This window comes from Podarcis vaucheri (assembly GCF_965113315.1).
Source record: "Podarcis vaucheri genome assembly, chromosome: 6".
Taxonomy (NCBI): Eukaryota; Metazoa; Chordata; class Lepidosauria; order Squamata; family Lacertidae; genus Podarcis; species Podarcis vaucheri.
In genome coordinates this window covers 72,396,709-72,413,982 of record NC_138764.1, presented here as the reverse complement: position 1 = coordinate 72,413,982, position 17,274 = coordinate 72,396,709, and the positions used below count along the sequence as shown (strand labels likewise).

The 17,274-nt window shown below is 44.4% G+C and overlaps 1 protein-coding gene across 4 annotated transcripts in view; it reads left to right on the top strand.

Annotated features, from left to right (window-relative positions):
* The window catches only part of SYT6 (synaptotagmin 6), a 140,902-nt gene that overhangs the window by 101,717 nt on the left and 21,911 nt on the right, over nt 1-17,274 (top strand). For all 4 annotated transcript variants that reach the window (XM_082226965.1, XM_082226964.1, XM_082226967.1 and 1 more), the window contains exon 4: nt 16,585-16,705. In XM_082226965.1, the coding sequence (XP_082083091.1) occupies nt 16,585-16,705 (121 nt within the window). The remainder of the gene's footprint in view (nt 1-16,584; nt 16,706-17,274) is intronic.

Genomic DNA, 17,274 nt, shown 5'->3' with positions numbered 1-17,274 from the left:
CCATTAGATTGAGCTTCTTGAAGATTCATATATTCACAAATCAGAAGGTCAAAAAGTGATCCTATGAAATAATGTATTCTGTTCTTTTCGTTATAGCCCAGATCACCGAATTCTATCTAGGTATTATTAGATTACACTTTTCAGAATGCATTTGATTCAATTCGTCTTTTTATCCCCTTTTCTGGTGACAGCGTGGTTCTCTTTTTCCTTTCTAATTCATTTGCTGGGATGCACTTTCAGAATAAATAAAGCCAATCTGTATCTTTGAAAAGTATTGCAATTTCCAAATAAATGGACATGAACATTGCCAGTGCACATTCTGCCTATGGAGACAGTTTTGCTTTCTGGAGCAAGAAAGGCACTCCTCAGCCAGGCTGAAAATGACACTGCTATGGGCAAGTTTACGCAGTATAGAAAGATGCATGTAATATCTTAGTCCTTTCATGTATGCTTGTGATGATTGAGTTTAGGGAAGCAGCACATAACACCTAGTTTGGTCCTGAGTTTCTCCAATTATATGAACAAACATGTATGCATGCATGTATGTAAAACGTTTGCATATCACTATTTCATAAAAAGGTCAAAGCAGTTTACAACATCCATACATATATACAGTACATTAGAAACCACATTAAAATGTAAAATCAGAGATCATCAACTAACTATTATAGAAGGATGTTTTCTTAATTGCTTAGCAGAATGGAAAAATATATATAATAGAGTGCAACTTAACATTGATTTTGGAGTGTTTAGGTACTTGCTAGATATAGCAGGTCATGGCTGCCAAAAGGTTCAGAAAGAGTGGTGTTATATGTTCATTTCATAAACTGCTTCTAGCTTGTTAGGGATTGAACCCAGGACCTTCTGCATGCAACAGCCCTTCCCAAGTCAGTGTAGAATTGTACTGAGCTAGATGAACTGATGGTCTGACTCTGTATAAGGCAAACTCTTACGTTCCTATGTCTGCACATTCAGTCTCTTCAGAAGTAACATCTGCACAGTCCTAATGATTTCCCCAAGGCTGCAGAATGGATTGATTGCAAGGGTGGGGCTTGGAACAAGGCCTTCCAGAATATCAGGATCCATGGAGATCCATGGGCCGATAGTCGAAGCAATGGGTGGTCAATAGTTCCTGGTTCCACAAACAAGCAGTACAGCAAGGTGGTGAGGCAGGGCAATCCAAAAGTTGGCACCCTGGAGATCAAGGTGCGTGTTCAGCACCATGGATAGTGCTCCAAATATGAGCTAAACATCCAAGTTGTCTCAGCAAGGAGCAATGACTGAATTTTATAGCAGGGCTATGTAGCTATTGACTAGAATCCCCACCTCCAGAAGGCCAATGCCACCTTCTGCAGCTGTTGACTCCTTCAAAGTAATGGGTTTCAACTGTGAGGATCTCTCCTCAGGGTTCTCATGATCATCAGATTCTGGCAGCAGAGGTGTCTCCTTGGGCCAAAGCTTTCCAAACTTTTCATGTTGGCGGCACACTTTTTAGACGTGCATCATTTCGTGATACAGTAATTCAGTTTTACTAGCAAACTGGAGTTTAAGCTAGCCCCTTTCCAGCCCCAGAAAGAGCTCAGGGAGTGTTCATGTGACACACCTACACACTGCAGCTGACACACTAACATGTCACTACACACTTTGGAAAGCTCTGCCTTAGGCTCTAGGAAGGGGGTCCACATGGGATGGACCAGGGTATGTATTCATCTCTTCTGTAGAGCTGCAGTTACCAGAGCACTTTGCCTCCATGGAGTTCTGATTTGTGGCCATAACACAGAACTAAGTTCAGTTCTCTACATATTGGACTACTCCAGCTCTCCAAGTGCCCCAGGTATTCCCTCCCTAGAGACATCTCATGCCAGGCAGTCTAAAGGACCTGGCTGTCAAGGTAAACATCAAGTCAGTGGACCAAATGTGACTCTCTAGGCATCTCTGTCTGGTCCTCAGGATTTTCTCAAGGCCATACACCTTCTCTCGTAATTGCATCCTTCACCAGCTCTACTTTGCACACACCAACACCTCAAGTGTTTTGGCCTGGCTAAAGGTTCTTCTTAAACGTAAAGGTAAAGGTAACCCTGACCGTTAGGTCCAGTCGCGGATGACTCTGGGGTTGCGGCGCTCATCTCGCTTTACTGGCCGAGGGAGCTGGCGTTTGTCCGCAGACAGCTTCCAGGTCATGTGGCCAGCATGACTAAACCACTTCTGGCAAACCAGAGCAATGCACAGAAATGCCATTTACCTTACCTATTTATCTACTTGCACTTTTTGGCATGCTTTCAAACTGCAAGGTTGGCAGGAGCTGGGACCGAGCAACGGGAGCTCACCCCGTCGCGGGGTTTCTTCTTACTTGCTTCTAAAAGGTAAAGGGACCCCTGACCCACAGACGACTCTGGGGTTGCAGCGCTCATCTCGCTTTACTGGCTGAGGGAGCTGGCGTACAGCTTCTGGGTCATGTGGCCAGCATGACTAAGCCACTTTCTAGTGAACCAGAACAGTGCACGGAAATGCCATTCACCTTCCTACCGGAGCGGTACCTACTGCTAGGTTGGCAGGAGCAGGGACCAAGCAACAGGAGCTCACCCCGTTGCAGGGATACGAACCGCTGACCTTCTGATCAGCAAGCCCTAGGCTCCGCGGTTTAACCCACAGTGCCACCCACTTCTTACTTGCCTGCAAATATGTGCAGAAACTAGCCTACTGTGTAAATGGAAAATTGATATTCATTGCTTAGCCCTTGGCCCTGCTACCACTGACATGTGACACACACACCCCCGGAAGGTTACCCAGAACAGAATGCAGTCCTTGGGCTGAAAAAGATCCCCTGCCTCTGCTTGAATAAACTGCAACAAATGACGCAGGCCCATTTCAGGAAAACGGAATAGAATCCAACCCTGCAAAACATTTAATCATAACTTTCTGTTAGAGATTCCCAAATGTCTCACCATTTCCCACATATTTTATAGCGTTTCAAAGCATTCTGCAAAGAGTAGCCAATCACTCTCCACAATCTTTTGAGGTGGGCAGTATTATGTGCTTCTAAAAGCTGGAGACAAACAAGAGACCTGACGAGAGAAACGGTGAAAAAGTAAGGAGTAACTTCCTGTGCTGACTAGTCTTGTGATGGAGAAAATGGATGACACTTACCCATTTGGGAATGGGAGTGGGTGAGTGTGGGGTTTGCCCCTACAGGCCTTTAAAGGGCATTCTGATAATTCTGTGATTTACTGACCACGTTTCTGTTCATGTATAAATCTTGCGCAGGTTTCTGCAATTCTTCTTAATACCAATTTGAAAGCCCCTGGGAGCCAGATGGTCACTGAGAAGGAATATTACTCACAGCAGTCCTCTTCTTAGCCTGTTGGCTCAATTATTATTCTTAGGGAAACGGCAAAGAGATTTATCTGGTGGAGCTGCAAATAACACAGGTTTGGCAACAGCTCCCAACAGCTCGATTTGCAGCCAGCTGCCTTATAAACACAGGTCCTTTTTCTACACTGAGCAGGTTTATTAGAAGCAAAACAAGGATATTTGCTGCATGTATTAATCCTGCCTACTTAGGCTATGATTGCATTTGCAGCATATATTGTACTACTCTGGTTTAAACTATGCAGCCATTGTGCCCTCAGGGCTATAAATGTCTACTTGCAGAAAGGAATGGATGGAGCCATTAAAATCTGGTCTACATGTGGGGTATGAAGTTAAGGCTGTCATATCATGTTTACAGGCAGATTTCAAAGGGGAAAGTGTGGGGAGAGAGAGAGAGAGAGAGAGAGAGAGAGAGAGAGAGAGAGAGAGTTGGTCCAAGGGCTTCAGTGCTGCCTTTGTCCCAATTCTGGAGCCAAATGAAAGTTCAATTGCTTCCCCATCCTCCCCTGCACCACTGTCTCCCAGAACATAGAACTGAAGCAGGAAGAGCAGAAGCAGCTTCCATGCAAGCCTAGACTCTGGCTACATGCGCAGCTCATTGAGGGAAGGTACATAAACTGGTGGAGGGAGGGTTGTCTCCCAGTTGCTGCAGCTGCTCCATAGAACACAGACCTGGGAACAGCTGCCTAGACACTAGATTGGTTTGCGTAGTTCTCCAGAGCTGTGTTCTCTTTGACAATGAAGAGTTGACTCCCTGCTGTGTGCATTCCTTGGCTGGGATGCAGTCTTGACACTGTCAAGAGTTAGAGTTATGTGATTTCCCCTTTCTCTCTCCACATGCAGAATCCTGGATGTTCCATTTCTGTACATTCGTTCATTTAAACACGGACACATTTAAAATAGCCACCATTTTTTTTCCTCACAAAGAATGTTATTTCACACATTTCCTGTTTGTGGACTTCCAGTAGGCGCCTGGACAGCCACTCTGAGGGCAGAATGCAGGAATAGATACACCTTTCCTCTGATCCAGCAGGATTCTTCTTATGTTCCTAACAAACATACAAAAACCACTCAGAGGCAACTGTTTAAATCAGTAACTTTCAATATCCCTAGGACTTCTGGGGCTGCAAATACCAGTTGATGGAAACCAAAGGAGTGGAGAGTCCTCTTGCCCTCGGATCCTGCTTTTGTCGGTTTCCCACAGGAATCTGGTTGGCCTGTGAGAACAGGATGCTGGACTAGATAGGCCATTGGCCTAATCTAGCAGGCTCTTCCTAGGTTCTTATGTTCCTTGGAAGCTTTTCAGGGGTTCCTCAAGGATCAATAATGTACAGTCATACCTCGGGTTGAATGTGCTTCGGGATGAGCGCATTCGAGTTGTGCTCCGCGGCAACCCGGAAGTAATGGAGCGCGTTACTTCCAGGTTTCGCCACTTGTGCATGCGCAGATGCTCAAAATGATGTCATGCGCATGTACAGAAGCGGCAAAAAGTGACGTGCGCATGCGCAGACGTGCCGCCGCTAGTTACGTTTGCTTCTAGATGCAAACGGGGCTCCGGAATGGATCCCGTTTGCATCTAGAGGTACCACTGTACTCTTGATCAATGCTCATCATTACTGAAGTTCTCCTTCAATCTGCAGCTGTAGGACAGTGCTGGATGTACTCTAGAGTGTGTCCTTATATTATATGAGACCACTGCATTGTGCACTCTAGAATGCATGTGCACATCCAATTTGCTGTAATACAAGAGTTCTTCAAGGCCAAATGACACAGTATATGGAATTGTGTGTGTGTGTGTATACAAAAACAAAAACAAAAAAAACCCTCAGCCCATCAACAATCCTGTTGGCCTATTCTTTCAGTGAAAAGCAGAACCAGATTTTCAGAGCCGATGCAATGACAGAAAACAGTACTTGCCCTTCCCAACGTGCTGCTGTTCAACTGCAACCACCAAAAACTGCTTCCCTGCCACCACATGGTTCCAGAGGCATAGCTACTATAAGAATAAACAATGTGGAAATGGTTCCTTGACGGTAGGAAGATTGAAAATCATTGGTCTAAATAATAGAAGACTCCAAGTGGCAACCCACATACAGAGAAATCCATACAGGAGAGATTTAACTATATATTTTTGATGCATGATGACTCTGGGAATTGTTCTGAAATGAGCCGCACTGAACTTAGGTCAGCAGTGTTTCCTATTCTTTTTCATGATAAGGGTAAAAAGGGGCAGGATCTAATCTGAGTTAATAATTTCTAAGGCTGCCATCTTTAAGTAGAAAGGGATTCCAATTGGGCTTCGCTAGACTTCTGATTGTTCATGATCAAGTTATAAAATTTTGCTGGGAGAGTTAAGCACATGCTTAGCTCTCTTTCCCGTTTGTATCAGGGTGACTTCAAAGCAATTAACCTTGACTAGGTCATACCCATATCTGCTACAATTTATATTCTAGTTCAGCTTTTCCTCTGGTAATGCTCTGTTCCTTATATGCTGTAACTGTGTCTTGAGAGCAAAAAGGGTCTTCATTCTTCAGCACACTTCTCCTGAGCAGTAGAGGCAGCTCTGCTAACCAGTAGCTGAGGCTGCATACAGATGAACATATCTTCTTCAGCAGTGCCCTGGCTGTAGAGATACACTCACCATAGCAAGACATTCTCATGCCTGTTGTGGAACAGCAAATTGTACTCCTTCCACAGCCAAGTCAAGCTCCATGGTGCCCTAAGGCTGCTCACATTATTCTTGCACTCCAGCAGACATTTCATGCGCTCTTCACCCTAGAAGTAAAAATACTGCCATAAACAAGTGAGACCCTGCATCAAAATGTTGCAGTGTGCAGTGCTTCCATTCAGGGTTCCAACCACTCCATCACATTCCCCCTCCCCCAGTTTTTATCTTCCCTGTTACAGGGGCTATTGAAAGTGAAAGAGACAGGAGAGAAGCACAGGCAACTCCCCATTTACACGTGACTAGCATGTATATGGCCGCTGATGCGCGCATGGTTTTTGGCACCACGAGGGCAGGCTTGCACAGCACCTACTGACCTGTGCAGTGCCTTGGAAGGCAACCCCTGTGTAAATGGGGAGTTGCCTGAATGGGATTGTTGTTGTTTAGTCATTTAGTCGTGTCCGACTCTTCGTGACCCCATGGATCAGAGCACGCCAGGCACTCCTGTCTTGCACTGCCTCCCGCAGTTTAGTCAAACTCATGCTGGTAGCTTCGAGAACACTATCCAACCATCTCGTCCTCTGTCGTCCCCTTCTCCTTGTGCCCTCCATCTTTCTCAACATCAGGGTCTTTTCCAGGGAGTCTTCTCTTCTCATGAGGTGGCCAAAATACTGGAGTCTCAGCTTCAGGATCTGTCCTTCCAGTGAGCACTCAGGGCTGATTTCCTTAAGAATGGAGAGGTTTGATCTTCTTGCAGTCCATGGGACTCTCAAGAGTCTCCTCCAGCACCATAATTCAAAAGCATCAATTCTTCGGCGATCAGCCTTCTTTATGGTCCAGCTCTCACTTCCATACATCACTACTGGGAAAACCATACGGACCTTTGTTGGCAAGGTGATGTCTCTGCTTTTTAAGATGCTGTCTAGGTTTGTCATTGCTTTTCTCCCAAGAAACAGGCGTCTTTTAATTTCATGGCTGCTGTTGCCATCTGCAGTGATCATGGAGCCCAAGAAAGTAAAATCTCTCACTGCCTCCATTTCTTCCCCTTCTATTTGCCAGGAGGTGATGGGACCAGTGGCCATGATCTTCGTTTTTTTGCTGTTGAGCTTCAAACCATATTTTGCGCTCTCCTCTTTCACCCTCATTAAAAGGTTCTTTAATTCCTCCTCACTTTCTGCCATCAAGGTTGTGTCATATGCATATCTGAGGTTGTTGATATTTCTTCTGGATTAACCCCCCCCCCCTTATTGTGCTGGCAGCTTTCTTTTGCTTTGATCCCCCACCCTACCAGTCTGTTGATGGGGGCAGGGGTAGAGAGAGAGACCCAACTGGCCAGACACCCAAAAAGTTGGACTGGCTTGTTAAATGACCTCAGTAGTCCCATTTGCTGGCTAAATTCCTGGGGGGGGTCGTGTTTGTTTATTGTTTCATAAAATTTATACACCACTTGATTGAAAACAAGCAAACATCAAACCTATTTGCAGGAGATGCAATAAGTGAAGGTCAAATGGTAAGGGAGAGACTGGAAGGGAGACAGACTTATGAAGGAAAGCCCTTTTGGATAGGGGAGGACCCCGAAGAATCTGAATCACAAAGCAGGCTCAGCTAAGTGGCCACCTGATGGACTAATGTGTGGGTCAGATGTGGGCTTGCATTGGAATTCTTGCCAGTTCTGGACTTCCAAGGTCTGGCTTTCTTTTCTTCCCCCCACCCTCCACTGCTGCCAACCTGGCGTTTCCCCTGCCCTTGCAACTGCTCCACCCTATCCCAGTCCTGGCAAGCTGCAGTGCCACTGCAGCCAAGAGGGTTGTGCAGAGGTGGCAGCTCATCTCACATGCCACAACTGGCTTATATAGCAGGGGTGGGAAACATGGCTGCCTCCATGGACCCTTGTGGTCGGCCATGTTTCTTTCCTATACGGTATCCCCAGTAAGACATTGTACAGGCAAAGCTATGGCTGCATGTTTTTGCAGGGTTATTCTTTTTACCCTCCAATGCCAAGTAAAAACAGCTAAATGATGCCCAACGCAACTTGGTGCCAGGACTCAGCACCAGGGTCTCTATCCAGGGTCTGTATCCCAGGCTACATGGAGAAATCATAACAAAAAGTGTTTCTTGAGCATGTGTGGAACTCGCTTCCCACATCACGAGATGACCGCTGTCCGACCCTCTAAACTCAGGATTACAGTAAAGGTCTTCAAGAGGCAGATGACGTGGCTGCCAAGCAGACTTCTAATTCCTGGATCTTCTCATCTTAGAAATTAAACGCTGGTGCCAAATAAGCAAACTGCTTTCCAACACTGTCCTGGAACCAGTTTTTCTTCTTGTCATTAGAAAGGAGCGACAGCCTTTTAAAGGGGAATTATCTTCTGGAAGCTCCAAACAGGCAGTTCTTCAGAAGTCTTGTCAAAAACGTTGAACTGCTGATGGAGCATGTGTTTCTCTTTGTTACCATATGACCCTCCCTCTGTGTCATGTACCCCAGTTTATTGGCTATCAGTGCAGATAAATAAAGGCCTGTGGATATTGCTTTATTGCCACTATGCAAACTCTCTAAGCAGATGCTTCCATCCCATTCATAAAAGCCAACTCCTAGGGGCCAAGGTCCATTAACACACACGCCATTAAATATTTGAGGGGGCCAGCCCCCTCCCCCAAGTTAATAGGCATTGCCATCCAAATGATATGCATGTAGTACGTCTTATGATGAATTATGTTGGGCAGGGTTTCCTCCCCCCCTCCCCCCCGATCCCATTGAAAATAAGAAATTAAGGTTTGTGTACTTCAGAAACAGCAAGAAACCAAGGTAACTAACAAGTGATGGCCAGGATTGCCATTCTGGAATTTCTATAGTACAGGAAGCCAGTGGCTTAAACGACAAACAGAAGCTATTGATGCAAGGTGTGTTATGCAGGTGTGGATTGATAACAAGTGTTGAAAAGTGTGAGCTATCTGCAATATGCTGTTCATGCAGCATGGTTCCAGCTCATATAACTCTGGAATGTGGTGATAATTCCATCTATGCTTATCACCAAATCTCAATTATTGTTGAATGTTGCCGTTTCATCACTTCCATACACTGATCTGAAAACCCAGGCAGCCCTTTCAAAATTTGTTTTCAATGAACCAGCATCCAGCTTATGCTTGTATGAATGGGAACTATGTACTCCTGCTGTATATGGATTTTTGCAATATTTCATCCTTTGTGAGCTAAACCTCAGCTTCCCTATATTTGGAAACATCGGGGGAATGATTCCCGCCCCCATAGTACAAATACGTCTGAATAGATTATAACTCAGAAACTCAACAGAAAACTCTGTTTTTGAATTTTTGCTATTTGAATCCCTGCATGTACTGTATATGCTACTATAACTGAAAAATTAAATAGTTCTCCCCTCCCCCTTCTCAAACTTATTATCCTCTATATATGTAACTCCCAGGGCAGCATAAATGAAACTGAACTACAATAGGTATTTTAAGACTTGAGGCATCTTTTGATTTCTTTCCCACCATATCTCAGGGGGCACTCAGAACAGGTTATAGTACATCTTAAAGACATTTCAGCCTCATAACAAACTTGGTAAGTTCAGGAGAGAAACTGTGGCTTGCCCAAGGCCACACTATAGCTGCATTTGGGTGTGATGCTAAACTATGGTTTAAAGGTAAAGGACCCCTGACAGTTAAGTCCAGTTGCAAACGACTCTGGGGTTGCAGCGCTCATCTCACTTTACAGGCCAAGGGAGCTGGCATTTGTCCGTGCCGCAGACAGTTTTTCCGGGTCAGGTGGCCTGCATGACTAAGTTGCTTCTGGCACAACGGAACACTGAAACCAGAGCAGTGCAAGGAAACACCGTTTACCTTCCCACCAGAGTGGTACCTATTTATCTACTTGCACTTTTTGGGGTGCTTTTGAACTGCTAGGTTGGCAGGAGCTGGGACCAAGCAACGGGAGCTCACCCCGTTGTGGGGATTCGAACCGCCAACCTCCTGATTAGCAAGCCCGAGAGGCTTAGTGGTTTAGACCACCATGCCACTCGCGTCCCCTGCTATGGTTTAGCAGTATGTAAACAAGCCTTGGGTTAATCTGCTCTGCTTTGTCATCTCTTCCTCAGGTATAGCTGCAAGGAGGAAATTGGAAGATTTCACTTCTATTTTTGACATAATGACAGTTTATCATTATGTCAAAACCTGGAAAAACTTTGCTTACTCTTAATTATGGCTTAGGGAAACAATCCAACTTCAGATGGTGGTTTCTGAAGTTGGCTCGTTTCCCGAAACCATTGTTAAGATTAGGGCTCCCATGTATTGATAAACTGTGGTTAACTGAACACAGAAGCAAAAAGCTTCCAATCTTCATCTTAACAGCCACACCAGGGGAGTGCAGGCGCATAAATCCATGCACATAACACTAAACCATCATTCAGCATTATGTCCAAACCAGACCAATGCACTTTTGTGGTTGGGCAAAGATATGAATCTTGGTCTCCCACTTCCAAATCCAGTCTTCTTCTATTTCATGTTCTCATGGCCTATAACAAGCAAGTGGTGTGGATTAAAGTGGCTACATGTTTGTCACACAGTTGAGTGGCAAAGCAACTGCAATTTATATATAAGCTGGTAAAATAACACCACCTCCTAATGGGCTGAGTGTTTGAAAAGACTATATAGAAATGACTAGGGCCTAGGCATCGAAATAAAGCGAGTGCTAACAGTGTGCTCCCTTTGCAATTCTCTACTTGGTATATGCTTTCCTAGGTCTCTGGTTAAATTAGTCGAGACCCTCCTGGCCTTAGTTCTGGGAGGAAATGTAGCATACAATAAATGAAGGAGAAGGCAGGGGTGAACGTTGCTCAAATTATGCTTATGCCATGTTGGCAGCACTTCCAAAGGGTTATCTGGAAATAACCAGGCATTAATAATACAGCCTGATTGCAGCAGTGATTAGGTATGAACTGCTCTGGCAGCTATCACCACTGGGCTATGAGATGCATTTCAGGAATGCTATCTCTTGGACAGAACCTTTAACATGCTCATCCCAATTAAGCTCAAGTATTTCTCATCAGGATTTGATGGAATTCTGTAGTGAATGGCTCTGCCCAGCAGCACACACTGAGAAGCCTAGCTATTACATTCAGTCCCCTAAATTTGAACCATCTGGGTATGCGCTAACAAATACTGTATACCAGAGCAATCCGGTTATCCTGTAAAGAAATTAGAATTTTCAGCCTCCAGTATGAGGGGTGTGCATCAGATTTCGATGTCTCCCAAATCAAGAACAAAGATGGACCACTTTGCACAGATTTGGGGCTTGTCCAAGCCACAGTGGGGCCTCTCCAAAGTGCCCTGAAATGATTTGGAGCAATGCAGGTGTTTTGTTAAAAAAAAAGTTGTGCAATGGGAAGGGGGGGGAGGGAGAGCTCTTTTGTGACTGACAGGTCTAGCTTCTTATCAAAGAGAATGATTTCATAGAATTGTAGAATTGGAAGGGACCACAAGGGTCATTGCAATTCAGTCACAATGTTTTGCAAATACTGAATTCTGAGAAATCAGGGTTCAGGTCAGGGGTTCCCTGCCACTGATGTGTGTTGCATCACCCCAATCTGTTTTCTCTCCCCCTTTCTATGTGTATTTCATGAAATTTTAAGCTGCTTGTGGAAAACTTTGCCTCTTACCTTATTCGCATAGTACAGATTGCAGTCTGAACATGATCATACATAATGCAAGTAAATAATGTTGTTGTTGTTTGTCTGCACATTCATACACCTACTCTCACATCCCAGAAAAGTTGGATAACCAAAGCCCCAGAGTTGATGCAGTCCAATGGCTACTGCTTAGGATTATTTTTATGATCAAAATGCTTCAGGTCTGCCATTACAGAGTGTGTGTTTTTGGAACTTTAACTTGGTTTCAACACCATGCTTGGAAGACTGAAAATAATGAATGTGTCCAAAGCCCCATTTTCTTTATCCCTGAATTTTCAAAACTTGCCTCCATAAACCAGGGAAGGGTTCCAAGGTTAGAGACAAGGGGTGGGGAAGATCTGAGATCTAGCACGTCTCATTCACAGTAAACAGCACTCTTCTCAATAAGTTATCACACATGGAAGTTAGATGTGCCTTCGAGCCTCTCTTGCATTTTGTGTGTTACATGTGCATCTGGTTAATATGGTATAGCACACAGAAGAGAAATAAAATGTACATTAGCCTCAGCATAGGTTGTCCATTTGCATTACAAAACCCATTTAGGCCAAAGGCAATTTTGAGTCACACATGCAGAAACATTTAAGGAGTTGTGAAGTTAATGAGATGAGTGTGAAGAGTCTGGACAATAAAGCTGCTGTATCAGTTTCCATGTTCCTTTTACTAGACATTTGCTCCTAATATTCACCCCCAAGAGGAGAAGGGAAAATGTCTATGGAATCGCTATTTTATTCTTGATTGGTCATCTTCAAGGTTTGTTTATCACGCTGGTGTGATAGTAGCATCTGGTTGAAATTTCTGAATTGATGACTTATGAGAAATCTTTTTTGTGAAGCAATCTTTATGAGGAATTGTGGTGGTAAAGATGATGCTTTAATATCTCATGAGATAGCCATCCAGGAGGTCCCAGTCTCACTCTTGAGTTTGCAGGAGAAAGAGACAGTGCATATGAGAAAAGTTCTATGGTGCCACCTAGAGGTATAGAGAAGACCTCACTAAAATGGTTCTCCACAGCAGACATAGCATAACCTATCATACTATTGTAAGGGCACAATGAACCATCCCATTCCAATTGTGAAGGAAACAAAAATGGAAAAGCTTTTAGGGATAGAGGAAGCTTAGAAGAACACAATCTTGTCCAGATCTCTTCCTCAGCATTCCAAATGGATGCCCCATGCCTTTTCTTATTACTGAAATACATAATCATCATCATCATCGTTTATTGAGTTTATATACCAACCTATACCCGGAGGTCTCAGGGCGGTTCACAGAAAAGAACACAACATATGTAATCAAAATAAAAACAACAACCCAATAACACCCACCCCCACCCCCACCCAGAAAAGAGCCATATTTAAAAGGGTATAGGATATCAAACAGATTGACCAAAGGCCTGGTTAAAAAGGAACATTTTTGCCTGGTGCCTAAGTGTGAGTAATGAAGACGCCAGGCAAACTTCCCTGGGGAGAGCATTCCACAGACGGGGAGCCACTGCAGAGAAGGCCCGTTCTCGTGTTGCCACCTTCCGCACCTCTCAAGGAGGAGGCATAACATCTTTGTTATATGGTAACATTGAATAAAGTTCCATTTTCAAAGTACTCTTTAAAGGCATAACACAAGTAGCTTTTGCAGGAAGTTGCAGCAAAACCCAGTTTCTGTCATCTCAGGGAAAGTTTGTTAACATAGGTCACTCATCACTTAGCAATTCTGACCTTGTCAGTAATCTGTAAAAGGTTTCCTTGGGAAGCAAAGGCTAAATATTGACCTGCTTCAACGAGGGCACACATTCAGATATGATGAAAACCCCTAATTAATCCTAGTTATTTTAAGCCACGTTTGACATGCAGCAGGCATTTTCTGGCGTTTGGTTACTAGACGATGCAAAGGTACAATGATGGGTTGAGGGTGCCAGAACACCTGCAAAGGTCATTTTTACAGCACATTCCAACTTGGTAGAGGTGTGACAAGTAAATAGATAGGTGAGCAAGCAGAGGACATAGGAGATTATTTTAGAACTAAAATTGCCCATTGTGGGTTGGAAAATATACCTGTGGTACATCCTCTAATCATATATTTCATGGTGCCACCTTGTAGAAGGAGCAACAATGATACAGCAAGGTGGGGTGGTTTGTTGGCTTAAGTTTGCATTTTCTATGATAGTTCAGTTTGTTTGAGATAAGAACATAGAAGAAGAGGCCTTCTGGATCCAGTCTAGCATCCTGTTCTCACAGTGGCCAATCAGATGTCAATGAAGCTCGCAAAGAGGACATGAGCCAGAACCGGCCCAGCCATTAGGCAGGGTGAGGCCACTGCTTCAGGCGGCAGAAGCCCTGCAGGCAGCACACTTACAGATGCCCTGCTGCCTCCACCAATGGTGGAGAAGCACCAAAATGGACTGTGTCCATTTTGGGTGAGAGCTCACCTGAAATTGGGTACAAGATCTCAAACTTATTTGAGGCAAGATCTCACCCAAAATCAGCACAATGTTGCCCAAAATCAGTGCTGATGATAGCACTGGGATCTGGCTTTCTGGGCCAAAAATATCCTCCACCCTTGCCCTAGACAGTGATGGAACCCTGGGAGCTGTCCTTTTTATAAACAGATTATTTGTCTAACGTTTCTTAATAGGGCTGCATCATTTAGTGTTTTTATTGAATAGATTAATCACTCTTAAAACTTTTTGACAGACCAAAAATGTTTCTCCTCCAGTTAATTGGGCAGCAGAAGTTTAAATGTGTTGTTGTTTTTTAATTTAATCATTTATAAATGTTTGTAAAAGCTGCAGATGACTAGTCCCATTTTAAAAGAAACATTCCTTGTTGCGTGTAGAGAGGAGAGCTAAAAGCACCCTGGAGGCCAGTCCGTTAGGGCGAATGTAGCACTGCCTCCATCAAGTGCCCACCACCCGATTTCTTAAAACCAGGGCAGCGGGTGGCCCTGCCTGGCAGCTTCCTCCCCCTTAGACTCAGCATTGCTTCTGTAGAACTGGAGAAGGAAAAGAGGCTCCCCATGCCATTTGCTATGACTCCACATACTGTTTGCCTTCCTGCTTTCTGCCCTACCAGCACCAGTGCAGACCAGCCCCTGCTCTGAAAGCCTCACATCAGATGATGCTGGTTACAACACATGTGCATCTCGTGAAAATGAATAAAGTATTGTTTGCTTTTTAGAACAATTATTTTTCTCCCGTAATTATTTATCTGGAGGATTTTTACCCCAGTAAAGAACCTTGTCCCCACTCAAAAAAAAGTGGCTTAACAAGTTTAGTGATAAGCCTGCCTTCAGGCTTAAAAGACATCACACAAAAGGTAAGGGGATGGGAAGGGATGACGGGGAGAATGATCAGGCAATAGTTACAAAGTTTTTATATGAGCCAGTTGAAATGGAAGGACCATTCCAGGAGAAGAGGAGACAAAAGTTGCTGGTTTTCCAGCAGGGCCTATAGCAGGGGTGCCCAAACTTTTTTCAAAGAGGGCCAGATTTGATGAATTGAACATGCGTAAGGGCCGACCAAAGTTGTTGAGCTCTTTTTACAATTTTACCCCAAGATTGTTGAATTTTTTTTTAGGATTGAAGTTGCTGAGCATTTTTTACAATTTTACCCCAGAACATATACTGCTTTGGGGGCAGGATTAAATCGACCAGCCGGCTGGATAAGGCCCCTGAAATGGACTTTCGACATGCCTGGCCTATAGCATGGTCCTACTTCCCTTCCCTTCCTCCTTCTGTTTCAGAATAGCTTAAGATGAACACCTAAGGTAGTTGTTCTAAGTCAATGAGAAGATTCATAGAATTGTAGGGCTAGTAGCTAGGGGGTGGCGAGGAAGGCCCCCGCCAGGGGTGCAGGCAAGGGGGTGCGCAAAATCAGCTTATATGTCCATAAATATGTCTATAAATAAAAATAGTGATTAGTGTGTGAGGAATTGAATGGGTGGAGGGGGGTTGGAGGAGAGGTGGAAAGAAGAGCTAATTTGTCAGTTGCTAAGGGGCGCAATCTGGACGGTACTGCCAGGGGTGCAAGATCACCTAGCTACAGATCTGCCCAGGTGTCATCTAGTCCAACCCTCTGCAATTCAGGAATCAGAGCTAGAGTTCCTGACAGATGGCCATGCAGCCTACACTGCAGATATCAGAAATTACTTCCAGAAGATGATTTAAATATAGTCAAAATTATGACTACATGTCTGCCAACAGTGACTTGGCATCCACTCCATTCACACCACATTTTTTTCCACAGTTATAGAAGCCTAATGCATAGTTTCTCAACCTGTCACCATTTTCAGAGTGGTATTAGTGATGAGCACTTTGCTTCCTCTTGCCTTGCCTTGCCTTGGGGGAGGTGGGAGTTAAAGGGATCTAGAAAAGATAGAGAGAAAATGCAAAGGAGAAAAATATTGGTCTACCAGATGTTTAAAAGACATCTGAAGGCAGCCCTGTTTAGGGAAGCTTTTAATGTTTAATGGACTATTGTATTTTAATATTTTGTTGGAAGCCGCCCAGAGTGGCTGGGGAAACCCAGCGAGACGGGCGGGGTAGAAATAATAAGTTGTTGTTGTTGTTGTTGTTGTTGTTGTTGTTGTTGTTGTTGTGTTCAGGGCCGGCCCAAGAAATTTTGGCACCTGAGGCAAACCACAAAATGGCACTCCCCTCCCCACTAGGGAAGAAGGGATGAGTGAAGATCTATATCCCAAACAAGGGGAGGGGAAAATAAAGATCTACATCAGGATCAGCTGTTTTTGTGGATCCTGCAGCCCGAGGTGGTTACCTCAGCTTGCCTCGTGGATGGGCCGGCCCTGGCTACGTTTGCTTCTTACCCATTTCTAATGCTCTGTGTTTTCTCTTTCATTAAAGGAAAGTGTGGACCTGGGGGAGATCATGTTTTCCCTTTGTTATCTGCCAACTGCAGGTCGCCTCACTTTAACAGTCATTAAATGCAGGAATCTCAAAGCGATGGACATAACTGGTTACTCAGGTGAGTGTTCCCTTGCTCAGAGCAAGGAATTTATATATGTGATCTTGCTCCTGTGGTGATATATTTATTTCATTTATTTCACAAGAGTGTAACAAAACCTCAAAGTGTGTAACAAAAAGTTGTTGTTGGCCTCCATCTGTCTCAAGAGACAATGGAGTGCACCTCTGGGGATGAAGTGAAACTGCTGGAGAATCACAGTGGCTGCAGAGACCAGTAACTCATAACTGCTGCCTCCCACATTGTTTTTTGCTGAATTAGCACCGAAGTGACCTTCCTAGGGTGCAAGCCTGGGCAGTGTGTATGGAGGTCCTGCACTGCCCAGATGACAAGACCCACCCCATCTCGGCCACCTTGATGTGGTAAGGAAAGGAAAGCAATGCATTAGGCACCAGCTTAGCTGCAGGAGTTGCCAGAAGGAGGCATACAAGGCACCATCCAACTGTCTTAGGGGACTCTTCTCTGGATTTATTTAGGATTCACTTCTTGTTTTTTTCTTCTCCTGAAGATATCCCGCAAGGCAGCAGAGGTTTGGGATCAGAGTTTTCCCTTTCCTAGATGGGCTACTTTCC